This window comes from Spermophilus citellus (assembly GCF_964194105.1).
Source record: "Spermophilus citellus genome assembly, chromosome: 7".
Classification (NCBI taxonomy): domain Eukaryota; kingdom Metazoa; phylum Chordata; class Mammalia; order Rodentia; family Sciuridae; genus Spermophilus; species Spermophilus citellus.
In genome coordinates, this window is record NC_138188.1 from 118,111,044 (window position 1) to 118,130,765 (window position 19,722).

Here is a 19,722-nt window from a genome sequence, read left to right on the forward strand (position 1 = left end):
TGGTAATCAATATTCAAAAAGATGCTTTTCTAAATATATTTAAATAAAGTAAGATTTAAAATTACAAAAAAAAAAACCCTCTCCTGGATTGTTCAAAATTAGATCTAACTTATGGAGACACAAAGAAGAAATGAAAAATAAGAGTAATGGGAATAAAGTGAGTTAGGATAATGTTTTTGAAAATGTGGTTCTCAAAATGTTCTGAGATCCATGGACATGGTTTCATATGATTGCTTCAGCTTTTTCCCAAAGTGTGTGTGTGGGGGGGTGTAATTAACTGATCATTAGCAATAACTATTGGGTCCTGGGGAAGGTAAAAAGTTTATTGTAATAATTTTATGGTAATCAATCCCAAATGGAGCAATCTGAGACTTAAACAGTGAGAGACCAATGACATTCCCATCTTCACTTCAATTACAGAGTTCCTATTTTTTTTAAGGCATTCAGGGGCTCCGATAGGATATTTTATTTGAAGAAAGGATCCATTACTGAATAAAAACATTTCAACAAAAAATATGCAAAGGGAGATGAGTCATTGAAAATTCCTGATCCAGGGAGTGATACAATCAAATTGTGCTTTCAGAATCTGGCAACCAAGCACATAAAGGATAGAAACAACCTTGGAATAGGGATCCCAATTAAAGGATATTGAAACAATCAAGTGAGCATAATTAAAATCTTGATCTAGTCCTATCACTGAGAATGGAAAGGAGAAGGAATATTTGAACAGTTGTGAAAGGAGAATGAGGTTTAAGTTCAATGTCTGGATATCGGGATACAAGGCCAAACCACATACAGATGTTGTATGATATGGAATGCATTTATACAAGTGAAAACTGATGGATTTCAGTGATTGAGAAATGGGACCATAAACATGCTAAATTTGAAGGGCCATTGGAACACTGATATGTACACAACTGGCAAACAGAAATGTGAAACTGAATCTTGGAGTAAATACTAAGGGTATGGATAAGGATTTGGAAGTCATCTTCATAAAAGTGATAGCTACAATAATAGAGCTAAGGAGAACTAATAGGGAATACATATGGATCAGAAGGGTGAAGATCAGAACCTGGCAAATGCCTACATATAATAAGCAGGAGAAAAAAGAAACCAGAGTCTGCTCAGAGTTTATGATCAGGCACTTATTTGATAACATTACTTGAGTTCAGCAATATTTATTTTCCAATTTTAATAAAATTTAGTAAAATAGATACACCTGAAATGTGTATCTATCCAGTCAATCAAGCTTTCAGTTTTCCTGAAATATTAAATATTCAAAGTCAGATAGTACTATCTAAAAATACTGTTTCTGTCCAAAAATACAGTGAACTGAAGCAAAATCTTCAATAATGGCATATCTATGGATAATGTACCAAAAAGAGTCTCAAAAACCAACACTCCCACGGGCAAGAGAATAGCCAAGTTTGTTGCGATTTCCAATAAATGACATCAGCCCTGTGTAGGTCTCAATCAAAATGGGTTGGGTTAACACCATCAGTTCTTTTTCTCTTCCAGATCCAGCAGAATTCTTACAGGCATTCTGGATAGCTGAAACAAGCTTCGACGTGAACCCAGACAACTGAAGAATAAAAGGGGAAGGCAAAGAGTTAGTAAATGCAGAATAGATCCTGTAGCACCCACTCCCAGTAAGTCCTCTCCTGGGGCCGCAGTTCTTATTTCTTAAACATAAATGGCTTCTTAAAATAGTTAACATCGCTTCCGTTTGTTTTCATAAATTAATCAGTTAATAAATTATGTACATAATAAAATTATCTCATCTTGTTTATTTTCCATTATTCATAACTTGTACAACATTAAGAAGTCAATTTAATAAATATTTGCTGATAATCTATTATGAATCAGGCATTTGTTGGGCCCTGTTGAAGATTTAAAGAGAAGTAAGATACTGTATCTGCCCTCAAAAATTGTCAATAAAGAATCTAAAAAGTGAACTTGTACCAATAACATAGAGTTTACTAAAATAAGCACCAAAAAAAAAAAAAAAGACACAAAGTGCTAAAGAACACAAAAGGGGAAGAAGACATGATTCTTGGCTAGAGGATCAGGAGTGACATCAAAGGGAAACTCTTAAGACAATCCTTAGAGGATTGATAGAATTTCTTTTCTTTTTTTTTTAAGAGAGAGTGAGAGAGGAGAGAGAGTGAGAGAATTTTTTTTTAATATTTATTTTTTAGTTCTCGGCGGACACAACATCTTTGTTGGTATGTGGTGCTGAGGATCGAACCAGGGCCGCACGCATGCCAGGCGAGCGCGCTACCGCTTGAGCCACATCCCCAGCCCCTGATAGAATTTCAATAGGTGGAAAGGAGGTTCAACAGGTTAAGGAGGGCCTGGTGGACAGGAGCTATTTTTTTCCATCCCAGCAGACTTTCCATCCTTTGGAGTTCTCCTTCTAATAGTACCTCAACTCTCCATTGGACAACCACTCTCTTCCACTTGGTTCCTAAGTATACAGTTTAAGTGGAACTGGCATTAGCATTCACCTCAGGCCACACCAGTCAGGGGATCTTTTCCTCTGGTTCAGACATGGGCACAAAATCAGTGTGCTTGCCAAAATTATAGAATATGAGCCAAAAAGTCATTTTGTCACACACAGCAAACCTGACTGAACACCTATCCAAGGATAAGAGAACTAAGACTTGGGCAGGGAGAGAAATCCTTGAAAGAGTTATTTAAATTACTAGATAAGCCAACTCCTGAACTTTTAAGTTAAATGAGCCAAAAAAATGTTTTTTTGCTTCTTTTGATCAAGCCAGATGGTATTGAACTTCTTCATTTGCCATCAAAAGAAGAGGGCAATTCAGGGGGCATGACAGAGCTATAGATAAGGCAATCTCTTATCTTTGTATTCCCAGAAAGTCCTCACTATTTCATTCCCACAAAACCTAACAGGTGAAAAATGTATCATCATTTCCATGTTAAACATGCTGAGAGTAAATGAGCTACCCACAGTAACTCTACTTTCTGCATCATGGTAAAAAGAACATTAGGAATACAGGCCTACTCAAAGCCAGGTTAAAGCCTATTTTTTAGGCAACTGGCTTCCTAACCTGAACTAAAACTCCTTGAATTCATTTCAAGTTAAAAGAAAATTATTAATCATCCTCTACAAGGGGATTGTTTTTTTTTTTTTTTTCCCATTTCTCCATGAGAAGGCCAGTGTTTACTTTAAGAGATCAACCCACAAGTATGTCCTTGTGAGGAATCCCAGTAGGAGAAAACTGTGGTCAGTTTTTCACCATAATTCAATTGTCCATATTCATTATATCCTATATTTCTATTTTACACCAAATGATAAGAAAAAATATGAAATTGAAAATGTATCCATCATTATTATTTGACCTAACCCATAAGGAAGGAAGGAAGGAAGGAATGATAGAAAGAAGTAAGATCTAAAATAGATGAGTGCATTTATTAGTTTTTTTTTTTTGATTTGGGTTTTTCTTTCATCTTCATTTTTCTATCTCATTTTTTTCTTTTCTTTCTTTTTCTTTTTTCTCTTCTAATTTTAATTTTAAATTTTTTTAATTATTATTTTTTTTTAATTTTTTTTCTTTTTTTTTAGTTCCTATTTCTTTCTTCTTTTGTCTTTTCATTTTTCTTATCCCCCCTTCCTTGAATTCTACCTGCCTACTCTCATTCTCTTTAGTGACTTCTTCCCTTCCCTTCTAATACCTTTCCTCCCAAGCATCAAATAAATTTATAGGAGTAAACAGTAACTCAGCAGTCAAACAAAACAAGAAGCAACATGAGCAGCTTCAAGAAGCAAGGAAGAAAAGGAGTACAAACAATGCAGGACAGCCTAAATATTCAGGAGGACCTAGAGTCATCAGAAAAATGGTCATATAAAGACCTCAAGGAACACCTTAGACAGATGGAATGGAACCTTAAAGAGGATACAAGACAGCAAATTCAAGCAGCGAAAGAACACATTGAGAATGAATTACATAAACAGCTAAAAGAAGAAGTTAAGCATCTGTATCAGGAGATAGAGATTATAAAAAATAATCAAACAATAATTCTAGAAATGAAGGAAACGATAAACCAAATTAAAAACTCAATTGAGAGTATCACTAACAGAGTGGAGCAAGTAGAAGCCAGAACATCAGATAATGAAGACAAAATATACCATCTTGAAAAGAGTCTAGCCAACTCAGAAAGGCTGGTAAAAAATCACGAGAAAAACATCCAAGAGTTATGGGATAACATAAAAAACCAAACTTACGAGTCATCGGGATAGAAGAAGGTACAGAGATTCAAACCAAGGGAATGAGAAACCTGCTGAATGAAATAATTACAGAAAACTTTCCAGAGATAAAAAAGGAAACAGATATACAAATTGAAGATGCATACAGGACACCGAGCACACAAAATCACAGTAGACCAACGCCAAGACACATCGTTATGAAGATATCCAATATACAGAGCAAAGAGAAAATATTAAAAGCTACAAGAGAAAGGAGACAGATTACATTCAGAGGTAAACCAATAAGGTTAACAACGGATTTTTCATCACAGACACTGAAAGCAAGAAGGTCATGGAACAATGTATTTCAAACACTGAAAGACAATGGATGCCAACCAAGAATTCTGTATCCAGCAAAATTAAGCTTCAGGTATGACAACGAAATAAAGATCTTTCATGATAAACAAAAGTTAAAAGAATTTGCAGCCAGAAAACCAGCATTGCAAAGATTTTGAGCAAAACACTACATGAGGAAGAAATGAAAAACAATAACCAAACCATCAGTGGGAAGTGCCTCAGTAAAGACAGAGGGCAAGGGGAAAGATAATCACGGAGAAACAAACTAAATTTTTTTTTTTAAAAAAAGGATAAACAATCAAACATGGATGGAAGTTCAAACCATATATCAATAGTTACTCTGAATGTTAATGGCTTAAACTCTCCAATAAAGCGACATAGGCTGGTATCATGGATTAAAAAAACAAATCCAACAATATGTTGCCTCCAGGAGACACATCTGATTGGAAAAGACATACACAGGCTGAAGGGGAAAGGATGGGAAAAAATATACCACGCACACAGTTCTCGTAAGCAAGCAGGGGTGGCCATCCTCATATCGAATAAAATCGACTTCAAGACTAAGTTAATCAAAAGGGATAAAGAAGGTCATTATATACTGTTAAAAGGAACCATTCACCAACAAGACATAACAATTATCAATATTTATGCACCAAATAATGGTGCTGCGACATTCATAAAACAAATTCTCCTCAAGTTCACGAATCAAATAGACCACAACACAATAATTATGGGTGACTTCAACACACCTCTCTCACCATTGGACACATCCTCCAAACAAAAGTTGAATAAAGAAACTATAGAACTCAATATCACAATCAATAACCTAGACTTAACTGACATATATAGAATATATCAACCATCATCAAATGGATATACTTTTTTCTCAGCAGAAAATGGATCCTTCTCAAAAATAGACCATATATTATGCCATAGGGCAACCCTCAGTAAATATAAAGGGGTGGACATAATACCATGCATTTTATCTGATCATAATGGAATGAAACTGGAAATCAATGATAAAAGAAGGAAGGAATAATCCTACATCACATGGAAAATGAACAATATGTTACTGAATGATCAATGGGTTACAGAAGACATAAAGGAGGAAATCAAAAAATTCTTAGAGATAAATGAAAATACAGACACAACATATCGGAATCTATGGGACACAATGAAAGCAGTTTTAAGAGGAAAATTCATTGCCTGGTGGTCATTCCTCAAAAAATGAAAAAACCAACAAATAAATGAGCTCACACTTCATCTCAAAGCCCTAGAAAAGGAAGAGCAAAACAACAGCAAATGTAGCAGAAGGCTAGAAATAATTAAAATCAGAGCGGAAATCAATGAAATTGAAACAAAAGAAACTATTGAAAAAATTAACAAAACTAAAAGTTGGTTCTTCGAAAAAATAAATAAGATTGACAGACCTTTAGCCATGCTAACGAAGAGAAGAAGAGAGAGAACTCAAATTACAAACATACAGGATGAAAAAGGCAATATCACAACAGATTCTACAGAAATACAGAAGACAATTAGAAATTATTTTGAAAACCTATATTCCAACAAAATAGAAGATAGTGAAGACATCGATAAATTTCTTAAGGCATATGATTTGCCCAGACTGAGTCAGGAGGATACACACAATTTGAACAGACCAATATCAATGGATAAAATTGAAGAAGCCATCAAAAGACTACCAACCAAGAAAAGCCCAGGACCGGATGGGTATACAGCGGAGTTTTACAAAACCTTTAAAGAAGAATTAATACCAATACTTTTCAAGTTATTTCAGGAAATAGAAAAAGAGGGAGCTCTTCCAAATTCATTCTATGAGGCCAACATCACCCTGATTCTGAAACCAGACAAAGACACCTCAAAGAAAGAAAACTACAGACCAATATCTCTAATGAACCTAGATGCAAAAATCCTCAATAAAATTCTGGCGAATCGAATACAAAAACACATCAAAAAAATTGTGCACCATGATCAAGTAGGATTCATCCCTGGGATGCATGGATGGTTCAACATATGGAAATCAATAAATGTTATTCACCACATCAATAGACTTAAAGATAAGAACCATATGATCATCTCGATAGATGCAGAGAAAGCATTTGACAAAGTACAGCATCCCTTTATGTTCAAAACATTAGAAAAACTAGGGATAACTGGAACTTACCTTGACATTGTAAAAGCTATCTATGCTAAGCCTCAGGCTAGCATCATTCTGAATGGAGAAAAATTGAAGGCATTCCCTCTAAAATCCGGAACAAGACAGGGATGCCCTCTATCTCCACTTCTATTCAATATAGTTCTCGAAACACTGGCTAGAGCAATTAGACAGATGAAAGAAATTAAAGGCATAAAAATAGGAAAAGAAGAACTTAAATTATCACTATTTGCAGATGACATGATTCTATACCTAGAAGACCCAAAAGGGTCTACAAAGAAACTACTAGAACTAATAAATGAATTCAGCAAAGTGGCAGGATATAAAATCAACACGCATAAATCAAAGGCATTTCTGTATATCAGCGACAAAACTTCTGAAACGGAAATGAGGAAAAACACTCCATTCACAATATCCTCCAAAAAAATAAAATACTTGGGAATCAACCTAACAAAAGAGGTGAAAGATTTATACAATGAAAACTACAGAACCCTAAAGAGAGAAGTAGATGAAGATCTTAGAAGATGGAAAAATATACCCTGTTCATGGACAGGCAGAACTAACATCATCAAAATGGCGATATTACCAAAAGTTCTCTATAGGTTTAATGCAATGCCAATCAAAATCCCAATGGCATTTCTTGTAGAAATTGATAAAGCAATCATGAAATTCATATGGAAAAATAAAAGACCCAGAATAGCAAAAGCAATTCTAAACAGGAAGTGTGAATCAGGTGGTATAGCGATACCAGATTTCAAACTATATTACCGAGCAATAGTGACAAAAACAGCATGGTACTGGTACCAAAACAGGCGGGTGGACCAATGGTTTAGAATAGAGGATACAGAGACTAATCCACAAAGTTACAACTATCTTATATTTGATAAAGGGGCTAAAAGCATGCAATGGAAGAAGGATAGCATCTTCAACAAATGGTGTTGGGAAAACTGGAAATCCATATGCAACAAAATGAAACTGAATCCCTTTCTCTCGCCATGCACAAAAGTTAACTCAAAATGGATCAAGGAGCTTGATATCAAACCAGAGACTCTGCGTCTGATAGAAGAAAAAGTTGGCTCTGATCTACATATTGTGGGGTCGGGCTCCAAATTCCTTAATAGGACACCCATAGCACAAGAGTTAACAACAAGAATCAACAAATGCGACTTAATTAAACTTAAAAGTTTTTTCTCAGCAAGAGAAACAATAAGAGAGGTAAATAGGGAGCCTACATCCTGGGAACAAATTTTTACTCCTCACACTTCAGATAGAGCCCTAATATCCAGAGTATACAAAGAACTCAAAAAATTAGACAATAAGATAACAAATAACCCAATCAACAAATGGGCCAAGGACCTGAACAGACACTTCTCAGAGGAGGATATACAATCAATCAACAAGTACATGAAAAAATGCTCACCATCTCTAGCAGTTAGAGAAATGCAAATCAAAACCACCCTAAGATACCATTTCACTCCAGTAAGATTGGCAGCCACTATGAAGTCAAACAACAACAAGTGCTGGCGAGGATGTGGAGAAAAGGGTACACTTGTACATTGCTGGTGGGACTGCAAATTGGTGCGGCCAATTTGGAAAGCAGTTTGGAGATTCCTGGGAAAGCTAGGAATGGAACCACCATTTGACCCTGCTATTGCCCTTCTCGGACTATTCCCTGAAGACCTTAAAAGAGCATGCTACAGGGATACTGCCACATCGATGTTCATAGCAGCACAATTCACAATTGCTAGACTGTGGAACCAACCCAGATGCCCCTCAATAGATGAATGGATAAAAAAATGTGGCATCTATACACAATGGAGTACTATGCAGCAATAAAAAATGACAAAATCATAGAATTTGCAGGGAAATGGATGGCACTAGAGCAGATTATGCTTAGTGAAGCTAGCCAATCCCTAAAAAACAAATACCAAATGTCTTCTTTGATATAATGAGAGCAAATATGAACAGAGCAGGGAGGAAGAGTAGGAAGAAAAGAGTAACATTAATCAGTGACATGAGATGGGAGGGAAAGGGAGAGGAGGAAAATTGCATGGAAATAAAGGGAGACCCTCATTGATATACAAAATTACATATAAGAGGTTGTGAGGGGAATGGGAAAATAAACAAGGAGAGAAATGAATTACAGTAGATGGGGTAGAGAGAGAAGAAGGGAGGGGAGGGGAGGGGGGATAGTAGGGGATAGGAAATGTAGCAGAATACAACAATTACTAATAGGGCATTATGTAAAATTGTGGATGTGTAACCAACGTGATTCTGCAATCTACATTTGGGGTAAAATTGGGGGTTCATAACCCACTTCAATCTAATGTATGAAGTATGATATGTCAAGAGCTTTGTAATGTTGTGAACAACCAATAAAAAAAAGATAATTAGAAAAAAAATAAAATAGATGAGTAATGTAGCATTTTATATTCACTTCCCCTTTCTGAGTCTTTCTGAAAAGAAGCATTGAAATCTTCAGCTATTAAGATAATATTGGAGATAAAAAGAAAGAAAGAAAGAAAAAGTAATGATTTTGATGATAAAAATAGAGTTTATTGATAAAACTATAGTTTATTGAAGTACTTCAATGTCTGTGGGACTCCAAAACAATCCAAAGTATTTGTCCCTGTCTATTTTTCATTAAAGTAATATTCACCTAAATGGATAATATTAAACAATTTAAAAATAGACTCATTTTACTGAGGGTAAAGAATGTAACAGAGCCAGGCATGGTGGTGCGCACCTGTAATCCCAGAAGCTATAATCCTAGAGGTCAAGGCGTGAAGATCAAGTGAGTTCAAAGCCAATCTCAGCAATTAAGCTAGGCCCTAAGCAATTTAGTGAGACCCTTTCTCTAAATAAAATGTTTAAAAGGGCTAGGAATGTAGTTCAGAGGGTGTGCTTAGTAGTACCAAAAATACAAAAAATAAAGAAAGTAACAGGCAAGCAGGGTTTTGCATGTTCTTCATGACTCTCTGTCCATAGTGTAGACAGGCAAGTGGTTCCTCTTGCTACTAGTCTCCAGAACCACCATCTTCTTAAGAACTTGGTGGGAATCACTAATACTGAGATGAAGAGTCATCACAAACCCACAGTATGATGCCCATGAGAAGATGGCATCATCAATAGGGTATCTTTGGGAAAAAAGCAGACTTTCATATAATCATCAAAAAGCACCAGGAAAATGACAATTCAGACGCATTCTATAAAATAAGCTTCCAGCATTTGTCACAAATGGGAAGGTCATGAAAGAAAGACCAAGACTGAGTGACTATAATAGACTAAAGAAGAATAAAGAGATACACAACTAAATGCAGTGGGAGGTCCTGGATTAGATTCTGGAACAATAGGAGGATATTAGGGGGAAAACGTTTAAATAAAGTTTTCAGTTAATTTAATAGTATTATACTGGTATTTCATTACCAGATATTGTAACTACATAATGGTCATATAAGTTGTCAACAGAGGCCGGGTAATTGGGGACATGGAAACTCTACTACTTTTGTAAGTTTTCTGGAAATTAAAGTTATTTCAAAGTAAGAAGTTTTGTAAAATCTTAATTAAAAGAAACTCTTAATTACTAACAATTCTAAAATTGTTGAAGTTTTCTAACTGATCAAGGAGATAGACTAAAGAAAAAGTTTACAAGACATTATTATCTGTTTCTCTTATCTTTATACTTTAATATAAACCTACATAAAAATTATACAAACATTAGTAAAACATTAAAAATGTGTTTTCTATACATTGAAACAATTCATTGAAGAATGAATCTATCCCAAACAGTTGTTTAATATTTTATGTTTTCCATTTTAATTTGTCTGAATATTTTCCACTAGATATATTCTTTTTTATGCAACTTTGACAGTAAAATTTTATTTTTTGTTATTTTAAATTTACCCATTATATGTTATTTTCTAAGAGTATTACTTTTTTATGGGAATTTTTTTTTATTGTTGGTTCTTCAAAACATTACATAGTTCTTGATATATCATATTTCACACTTTGATTCAAGTGGGTTATGAACTCCCATTTTTACCCCATATACAGATTGCAGAATCACATCAGTTACACTTCCATTGATTTACATATTGCCATACGCATGTCTGTTGTATTCTGCTGCCTTTCCTATCCTCTACTATCCCCCCTCCCCTCCCCTCTTCTCTCTCTACCTTCTCTACTGTAATTCATTTCTCCCCCTTGTATTATTTTTCCCTTTCCCCTCATTTCCTCTTGTATGTAATTTTGTATAACCCTGAGGGTCTCCTTCCATTTCCATGCAATTTCCCTTCTCTCTCCCTTTCCCTCCCACCTCTCATCCCTGTTTAATGTTAATATTCTTCTCATGCTCTTCATCCCTACTCTGTTCTTAGTTACTCTACTTATATCAAAGAAGACATTTGGCATTTGTTTTTTAGGGATTGACTAGCTTCACTTAGCATAATCTGCTCTAATGCCATCCATTTCCCTCCAAATTTTATGATTTTGACATTTTTTAATGCAGAGTAATACTCCATTGTGTATAGATGCCACATTTTTTTTTATCCATTCGTCTATTGAAGGGCATCTAGGTTGCTTCCACAGTCTTGCTATTATGAATTCTCAGAGGAGGACATACAATCAATCAACAAGTACATGAAAAAATGCTCACCATCTCTAGCAGTCAGAGAAATGCAAATCAAAACCACCCTAAGATACCATCTCACTCCAGTAAGATTGGCAGCCATTATGAAGTCCAACAACAACAAGTGCTGGAGAGGATGCGGGGAAAAGGGTACACTTGTTCATTGTTGGTGGGACTGCAAATTGGTACAGCCAATTTGGGAAGCAGTATGGAGATTTCTTGGAAAGCTGGGAATGGAACCACCATTTGACCCAGCTATTCCCCTTCTCAGTCTTTTCCCTAAAGACCTAAAAAGAGCATGCTACAGGGACACTGCTACATCGATGTTCATAGCAGCACAATTCATAATAGCAAGACTGTGGAAGCAATCTAAGAGTATTACTTTTAATAATATTACTTTCTTATGGTTTCAGTTGATAGTTTTAATGGTATTATATTAAATTTAACACTATTAAGTTTGTAATAATATTTAGCTCTATGAAGGCTAAATTTCCTATGGTCAAATTTTGTTAATTTCAGAAATAATATGTGAATTTTCAGTTTGTCTATCATCTACATTTACTAAATGCCACTTTGATTTTAGTTGCTTTGATTTTTGTGTGTCTACAAATTATTTCCAGTAGTATTGGTACTATAACTCTCCATGTCTTTAACAGGAAAGGACCCTTACAGTCATTAAGAAATATTCACAAAACACCTACACTATATCCTGGGTATGTAAGTGCTATGAATAGATAGGCAAGAATTTGCTCTTATTGAGCTTTCAGTGATAGGAGACAAAAGGTAAAAACAGCAAATACAAGTGATTTTGATGGTGATAGACTCTAGGAGGAAAACAAAAGTAGTAAGGGGAGTGAGAATTCCTTCATTTATCATATTCAAGGCAAGTCTTTCTTAGGAGGTAAAAATTAAGCTGAGTCCCAAATGATAAAAAGGAGATAGTCAGGTGAAGAAGGTATTTCAGGAAGAAAAAAAAAATAGCACTTGCAAAGACTATATATTCAAGGAACACAGAAAAGGACTGTAAGATGGGATCATAAGAGACTGGAGTAATGGCATAGGGAGTCTTTGGGGTCTTATCAAGGGCTTTGAATGGAACTGATTTTTAAGGAGAATTTCAATGCTGTATGATTTGTATTTTTAAAAATAATCCTTGCTGCTTTGAAGGTCAAGGATAAAAGTGGCAAGATGGGTGAGTGTGGAGACTGCAACCAGGCAAAAGAAGTTAGTGGCTTGGAGCAAGACAGCTTCAGTTCAACCAGGGATTTTGTTGTTGTTGTTGTTGTTGTTGTTGTTTGGAGGTGGAGGGGCGGAAGGACAATAGACTTTGCTGGTGCACTTGAATACAGGGCTGAAGAGAAGAAAGGAATCAAATGTGATACCCAGAATCTTGACCTGAGCAACTGGGTGGAGAGTGATATCATTATGAGTTGAGGAAGCCAAGGAGGGCTAGAGGTTGGAGATGGTGAGATAACGGGATCCAGGATTTCAGTTATATGTGCACCTGGGTCTGAACATGAAGAAAACATACAGATTAAAAGCCCATATCTACACTTCAAATGTCCATAATAATAATAACCATAGAACCAGAAGTTAAGAATGACATTTATGGAGTTAACAACCTAAGCAAGAAAAGATGTAGAACACAGGGTAGAAATCAACAAATTCTGAGAATTCGTCTGAACAAGGTGATAGGCATTTGGGAAATGCAGAGGGGATCTAACTGGTAACCTGAGTGTTCATTCAAATGTTACAGAGTGTTGTTCAACACCAAATAACCAGTGAGCACCTCAACAAAAGCATGGACCCAGCTCCCCTAACTTAGCTTCTAAATTCCTTTCTACTACATAATACTGCTGTTATGAGAAATACTAAATTTCTATATGTTCTTTCTAACATATAGAAATTTAGTATTAAAATTTTAATATTTAGAAAAAGATTCCTGCTTCTCACTTGGAAATAGTGCAGAGAAAGTATTGAATTAAATGTTTTCAAATCACGTACTTAGGACACACACTCACTCTATTTCTTCTTTCTTTCCCTCTTTCCTTCTTTCTTCTTTTTTAAAGATGAGGGTCTGGTTTTGCCCAGTTTGGCTTTGAACACAGGATCCTCAGCCTCCTGAGTAGCTGAGATTATAGGCATGCCTCACTGTGCCCAATAACTGCATTTCTTTATAGTTGAATGACCACATATAATTTATCATTCAAACTCATATTCTCTACTTCCAGCTTAGGTAGTCCATGATTCAACCCATAAATATCTGTAGGACCCAGTATCCTATCCATTTTTTTTAAAATCAAACTTAAAAAAAGAAAGAAAGGAAGAAAGAAAGAAGAAATAAAATAAGTACATAAAAACCAAACAAAATTTTCTTCTATTGCATTTTACTTATATCTCCATTCAAATAAATCATCTAGTTTTCTAAACATAATCACAAGTATGGCTTTCTATACAACTAAATCAAGACTACTTTCAATGGACTTAGAGGCAAGTCAGTTTTTACTATGGTGGAGAATGTACTGCTTAGGATGTTAAGCAGAATCCTTAGTGTCTACCCATCAGACACCAGTAGCACTTCCACTCCAACTGTGACAACCCAAAATATCTCCTGATATTGTCAATGTCCCCCCCAGGGGCAAAAATCATTTCCCCTTAAGAATCACTGAACTGAAGGACATATAGCATGATGGGACAGAAGTATTAGGATCAGACAGATCTGGTATTACTCTCACTATGGCACTGGCTAGTTATTGGACCTTGAGCAAGTTATCCAATCATCCTGAATTTTATAATTTTCTTTCCATAAAATAAAGATAATAATAGTATCAAATTCATAAGTTACCAAGATAAAATGAAATAAAGGATTTATGTATGAGCAGTGTGCACATGTGTACATGCAGGTGTACCCACATCCTTACTTGTTGCAGGAAGGACTAGAGAAGTAAAAAAGAGTGAGGCTGAAGTTTGGAGTCAGATTGCAAACGTCATAAAGAAAGGGCATCCCAATAATCAATAAATATTAACTGTTACTATCAGTAGTGACATCGTCATCAAAACATGATGGCTTTTAAGCCAACATGCAATTATCTCAACATTTTCATTGTCAATACCCTTTGGATCATTAGGGTATCTTTTCCTAAATCAATGTTTGTCAAATTGGATTATTGAATGTTCCCTCAGTCCTTATCATAAGCTTCACTTCATGAGAATCTTCTGTGGCTTTAGAATCTAAGTGCTGGAAAGAAAAGGTTGACAGTATTTCAAACTCAACGAAGTTGGCATTTCATTAGAGTCAGATGCACTTCATTTCCAGTCATTTCTGGGAGCCCTCTCCAAGCCGGCTTATGGAGAGACTTGCTTATAGAGAGACAAGAAGAGCTTTAAAGGAGAGGCAGACAAAAGGCCAAGTCCCCAAGCTGGCTCTTGAACATTTCAAGCACCTGAATTCAATCTGTGTGACAGGAACGCTGTGTCATCTGATATGAATGCCACCAGCCACATACTTTCCTCTAAAAGCTTTTATACACCCACCTCTGGCTCCCTCCTTTATTCCAGTCTCAAAAACAGAGGGTCAAGTTTTAACAACTCCAGTTACACAGGGGCTCTGCGATGGGTAAAGTAAATCAGCACCCTTGAGGGGAGGGAGTGAAATATTCTTGACTTTACAGCAATTATTTACCAGCTGAGTGCCTGGGCCTCTGGTGGCTTCAGGTGCTGTCTGCCAGCCGTTCACTGCCTAGAGTCTCAGTTTTCCTTATTACAACCATTACTTGCTTCCTGTTTACACTGGGCAAAGAGACCAGGTTTCATGCCTGCAGGCCCACATTCCTCAGCCTGAGCAGGTTTTCCAAGCCTTCAGGCTACAGGTTTCAACCTCCCTATGTAGAGAGGGAAACACACTGCCTTAAAGACCAAGCTTATCCAACACTGAATACTTGAAAGCACTTGGGAAGTTGCATTGCTGATCAAAATACATACATCACAACTCTTGGTAAGTTCAGTTGTATAGAGAGAAATAAGAGGATAAGGCAGAAGTTTCTTCTTTAGGTAAGAGGTTTCCATGCATCCTAAATTCCATTCTTGTTTTATTCTACTTCCCCAACCCTCATTTCTTCCTTTCTGAACATACACATACAACACACACACACACACACACACACACACACACACACACACATCCATGGATATATCATTCATACTATATTGAACAAAAATACACACACACAGAGAGAGAGAGAGAGAGAGAGCACTTCAAACTCCAGTTAAGCTGAATTAGTCATTAGCCAAGAACATTTCATATAGCTTTGTAATTTGTTTGTAGCTTTTACTCATGTTTCCTTTACTTAAAAGGTCTTTTCTCATCTTCTTTGATACTTAAAGCACTCATACCTTGAGTTTCACATCAAATGTCATCATACCTGTTAACTATTGGACTTATCTGTTCCCTCTTTTAGGCTCCCATAAGAATCCCTCTATTATCAGTCTTAGCACATTGAATAATAATTTGTTAATTACCTTTTTGCCTCCTCCCTTTATACCACAAGTGTCTGGAGGCAAAATCTACTTTATAGTCTTAGGATCCCAGGTAACTAGCACAATGCTTATTAGATGGTACACAATGCCAGATCAATGAATATTTGTTGAATTGATGTGAAGGGAAACCAAGGGGCTAAAATATAGAACTAAATTTGATTGCTAAAACATTGGCTTACTTTCACCGTCTCCTTCACAAGAGGGATAAAAATGCTGGGAAAGAGTGGAAAGGGTTATTGTGCAGATAACTTTTGATTTGCTGTAAAGCATCCCTGATCCATTCACTATTATCCACCAGCTTTGGGTCCTATTCTTATTTCCAGAAGTACACTCCAATCCTAACGACGTGATAGTTAAAGGAACCTGACCAAGAAATTATTAAAAAAAAAAAAGGTGAAGATAAGACTACAAGTTGCAAATACAATGTGAATAAATCAACTGAGAGTAACTGAACCAGATTGCAATACACAATATTATATAATTGTATTAATAAATATGAATATTCACACAGTTTCTCTCATCCCCTTGCACACACGTACATGCACACCAAGAGAATCACACACAGAGAGAGACAATTCCTTCAGGTTTATACTCATTTCCCTGAATATAAGCAAAGTTTTTAGGTGTGGATATAGAGCTATCATTGCATGACCTTAGCCAGTGACAGTTAATTTCTTTGATTAAGTTTTTATTTATTTATTTGTTTGTACTGGGGATTGAGCCCAGAGCCTCGAGCATGTTAGACAAGTGCATTACCACTGAGCTATATCCCCAGCCCTCAAGTGTCTTATTTTTAAAAAGAAGATTATTGTCCGAATCCCTATGTATGGGATTTTTGCTAATTTAATTACATGGATATATCATTCATACTATAATGAACAAAAATACAGTTACATTATCAGATTATTTTTATGTCTTATCCTAGTGAAATCCATGCCAAAAACCTAGTATTTCACATTTTCACAATTGTTTTATATGAGATGCGTTACACAAAGTAAGTATGCACAGATTGGAAAACGCTATTTAGGTGGACAGTTAGCAAGACTGTCTGGAAAGGGGCCTTTTGACCACCATGTTAGCCAGATGTGGAAATGGAACAGTTAATGAGGTGAGTAAAAGAATAATGTATTTTGACGTAGTATTATATAAACTCCATAGCAATGTTGTAGATCAATGTTAAGAGACTTAGATATAGTAGAAATTTGAACTTGAATGCATTTTTGTGCATTAGTGCTCATTCCTTCAGTACCTTCCTTCAGTACCAATCAGCTTCCACCCAAGGTTACATGCTGTGAAACTGATATCAACAGCTCAAGTTTCAGACACAAATTTCTAACTGCCTGACAATCAACTTCAGCTCACAGTATATGGATGTGTCAAACTTAACATGTCCTAAACAAAACTAAACCCCTAAACCAACTCTTATTCTTGTTTTCCCAACTGGAATTAATGGAGTCACCATTTACTCAGGCCAGAAATTATATTTTCATTGACTTCTTCTCCGTCATCTTTTATATCCTGTCAGTTACTTTTCATTAATTTTATCTGAATAATTTAAAATTTCCTCATCTTCTGTCCCTCCTACTATCCCCAACTTGATTTAGAATCCTATATCTGCTATCCAAATCATTATAATTGTAATGGATGAATGTATAAAAATAAATTTCATCTACAGTTAGTATCTCCTTATTTATGAATATTATATATCCCTTCATGTATCTCCACTTCTCACTTGATCCAAAATTCTGTTTTAGTCAATTAATATTTATTTTAAAATCATTATGTTTTTTTCTGCCTCCTCTGTTAAACAGTGTCTTGCACAAATGCAAGACTCTTATCTCATTTACGTTTATATCATTAGCAACATTAATAATGCCTGCACTTTGTAGGTGTTGGAAAATGTTTTTGAATAAAGAAATTCCAGGTGCTATAGAAAAAAAGACTCGGCATTAAGTTAGAACATTTTAAATATATTTTAGCAATATTATTCATTAGATTATAAATAATTTGAATTTTTGATTGTGTATTACTCAAGTCCACATTATTTCCTCCCCTGTGCCACAAGAAATTTGCTAAACTGAATTAAATTTCTGCAGAAATGTGATTTAGTGCTGCATTTCCTCCATATTCCTCTCTTATTTCCCTACTTGCTTCAAAAAGAAGTAGAAAAAGTAGTTTATAACACCCTGTTAAGATCTTATGTGAAAATATTCACATAAAAGGGATTCTAGATCCCCGAAATTATCTTTCTTCTTATTTATTCTTTTTCAATAATGTAACTGAGTCTTAATCAAAGCCAACCTTGGAAAATATCCTAAACAAAAAGAATACTGCGACATAAAAACCAACAACAAAAGAGAAACTAAGACTTAAAGAACAGGATCAAAGTACTCATCCTCTCACATCCCAGATGGAGATCATTTGTTTCCCTAGAGAGCTGGGACTTGGGGTGGCCTTTGAACAAGAAATGGCTTGGCAAAAGGAAGTACCAGATTTATGCCAGGAAGGTGGGAAAAAAAGACTTCAGATTAACAATTTAAAAGAAATAGCCTTAAAAAAAAAACACATTTTACAGATCCACAATGTAGTTTAATTGACAAAAAAACAACCAATCATTAATCAACTAGTCATCATGTGTGGATGTGCGTGCAACTTCAATTGCACACACATGTGCGTGCATACACACACACACACACACACACACACACACACCTATTGTCCTTACTTCCATCTAGAACAAGATAATGTGAATATTGTTTCTCTCTTAGCCTTTGCTGGTGGGAGGGCTAGGGCAAAACACAATGCTCGAGGATACTAACTACATTGATGGCTATTTGGGGAATAATTAGTCCATACTCCTTTCAATATCTTACTTTTCATTTTCTTTTTAAAAATACTTGATTGTATCTATATGTAGCAGAACAAAACAAAGCACTATCAGATATTATAATAAGAGAGTGAAATGTCTCTATAGTGTATAGAACTTATTCTTCAATCTTTTACCCTTAACTTCTTACAGCTAAGGAAACTGACTCGATGATTACCTAAGGCACCAAGTATGAGGAATAAAAGAAGACATGGCCTAGGAAGTGGGGATTGTAATAATCAAGGCAGTTAGTATTTATTTTGACTTATAAAAACATACAACTATGAATCCACAAATATATATTATTTTAATGTTTAGAACCCAATTTGCTTGGAAGGAAGAAACATAAAGTTCTCTGCACCATTAACAATGATAATAAGAAAAGAATAGGAGCTTAGGGAGGAACAGAAGATGAGAGATTGATGGAACAGGCATCAGAATATTGTTATTAGTAATGACTTTTCAAAACAGGGAGATCTTATTTTGCATTTGAAGTTAGGATATGAACTCCCACTCTATGTCCCTGATGCTCTTGGCACATCTACTCTCATAAATACCTCTGTGTACTATGTTGTTCTTCATGGTTTTCATTTTGTTTTGTTGGCTTTGGTAGTTAAAGGGTCAGGCTAGGAGCTGATGTTGATGCTTTGGTTGAGGGATTGTGAAATAAGCGTATCACATGAACTGTGGCAACATGATCCATACACTGAAATAATTTAGTGCCTGCGATATTGTGGAGCCAGAGGTAAACCACGATACCACAACCTCTCAGGACTTCCGCATAAATCTTGAGAGAGCCATTGACTTTTTTTGTGAGTAGGATGGATCTAAGCCAACTGTACCTCCATAATTAGGGGGAATGAAGGCCCTAACTAGCCTTTAATCACATACATTGTTCTGCAAACTCTTTTTAAAATGGGGGATTCACTAATACAAAATTATTTATTTACGTG

General features: G+C 35.6%; 1 protein-coding gene and 1 long non-coding RNA gene across 2 annotated transcripts in view; one reads left to right on the forward strand and one right to left on the reverse strand.

Moving 5' to 3' along the window:
• Positions 1-19,722, forward strand: part of LOC308653934 — a 148,065-nt gene that overhangs the window by 84,333 nt on the left and 44,010 nt on the right. The gene's annotated exons all lie outside the window — the stretch shown is intronic.
• The window catches only part of TPRG1 (tumor protein p63 regulated 1), a 148,544-nt gene continuing 129,828 nt past the window's right edge, over positions 1,007-19,722 (reverse strand). The window contains exon 6 of the mRNA XM_081302705.1: positions 1,007-1,582. Within this exon, the coding sequence (XP_081158831.1) occupies positions 1,388-1,582 (195 nt within the window). The 3' untranslated portion in view covers positions 1,007-1,387. The remainder of the gene's footprint in view (positions 1,583-19,722) is intronic.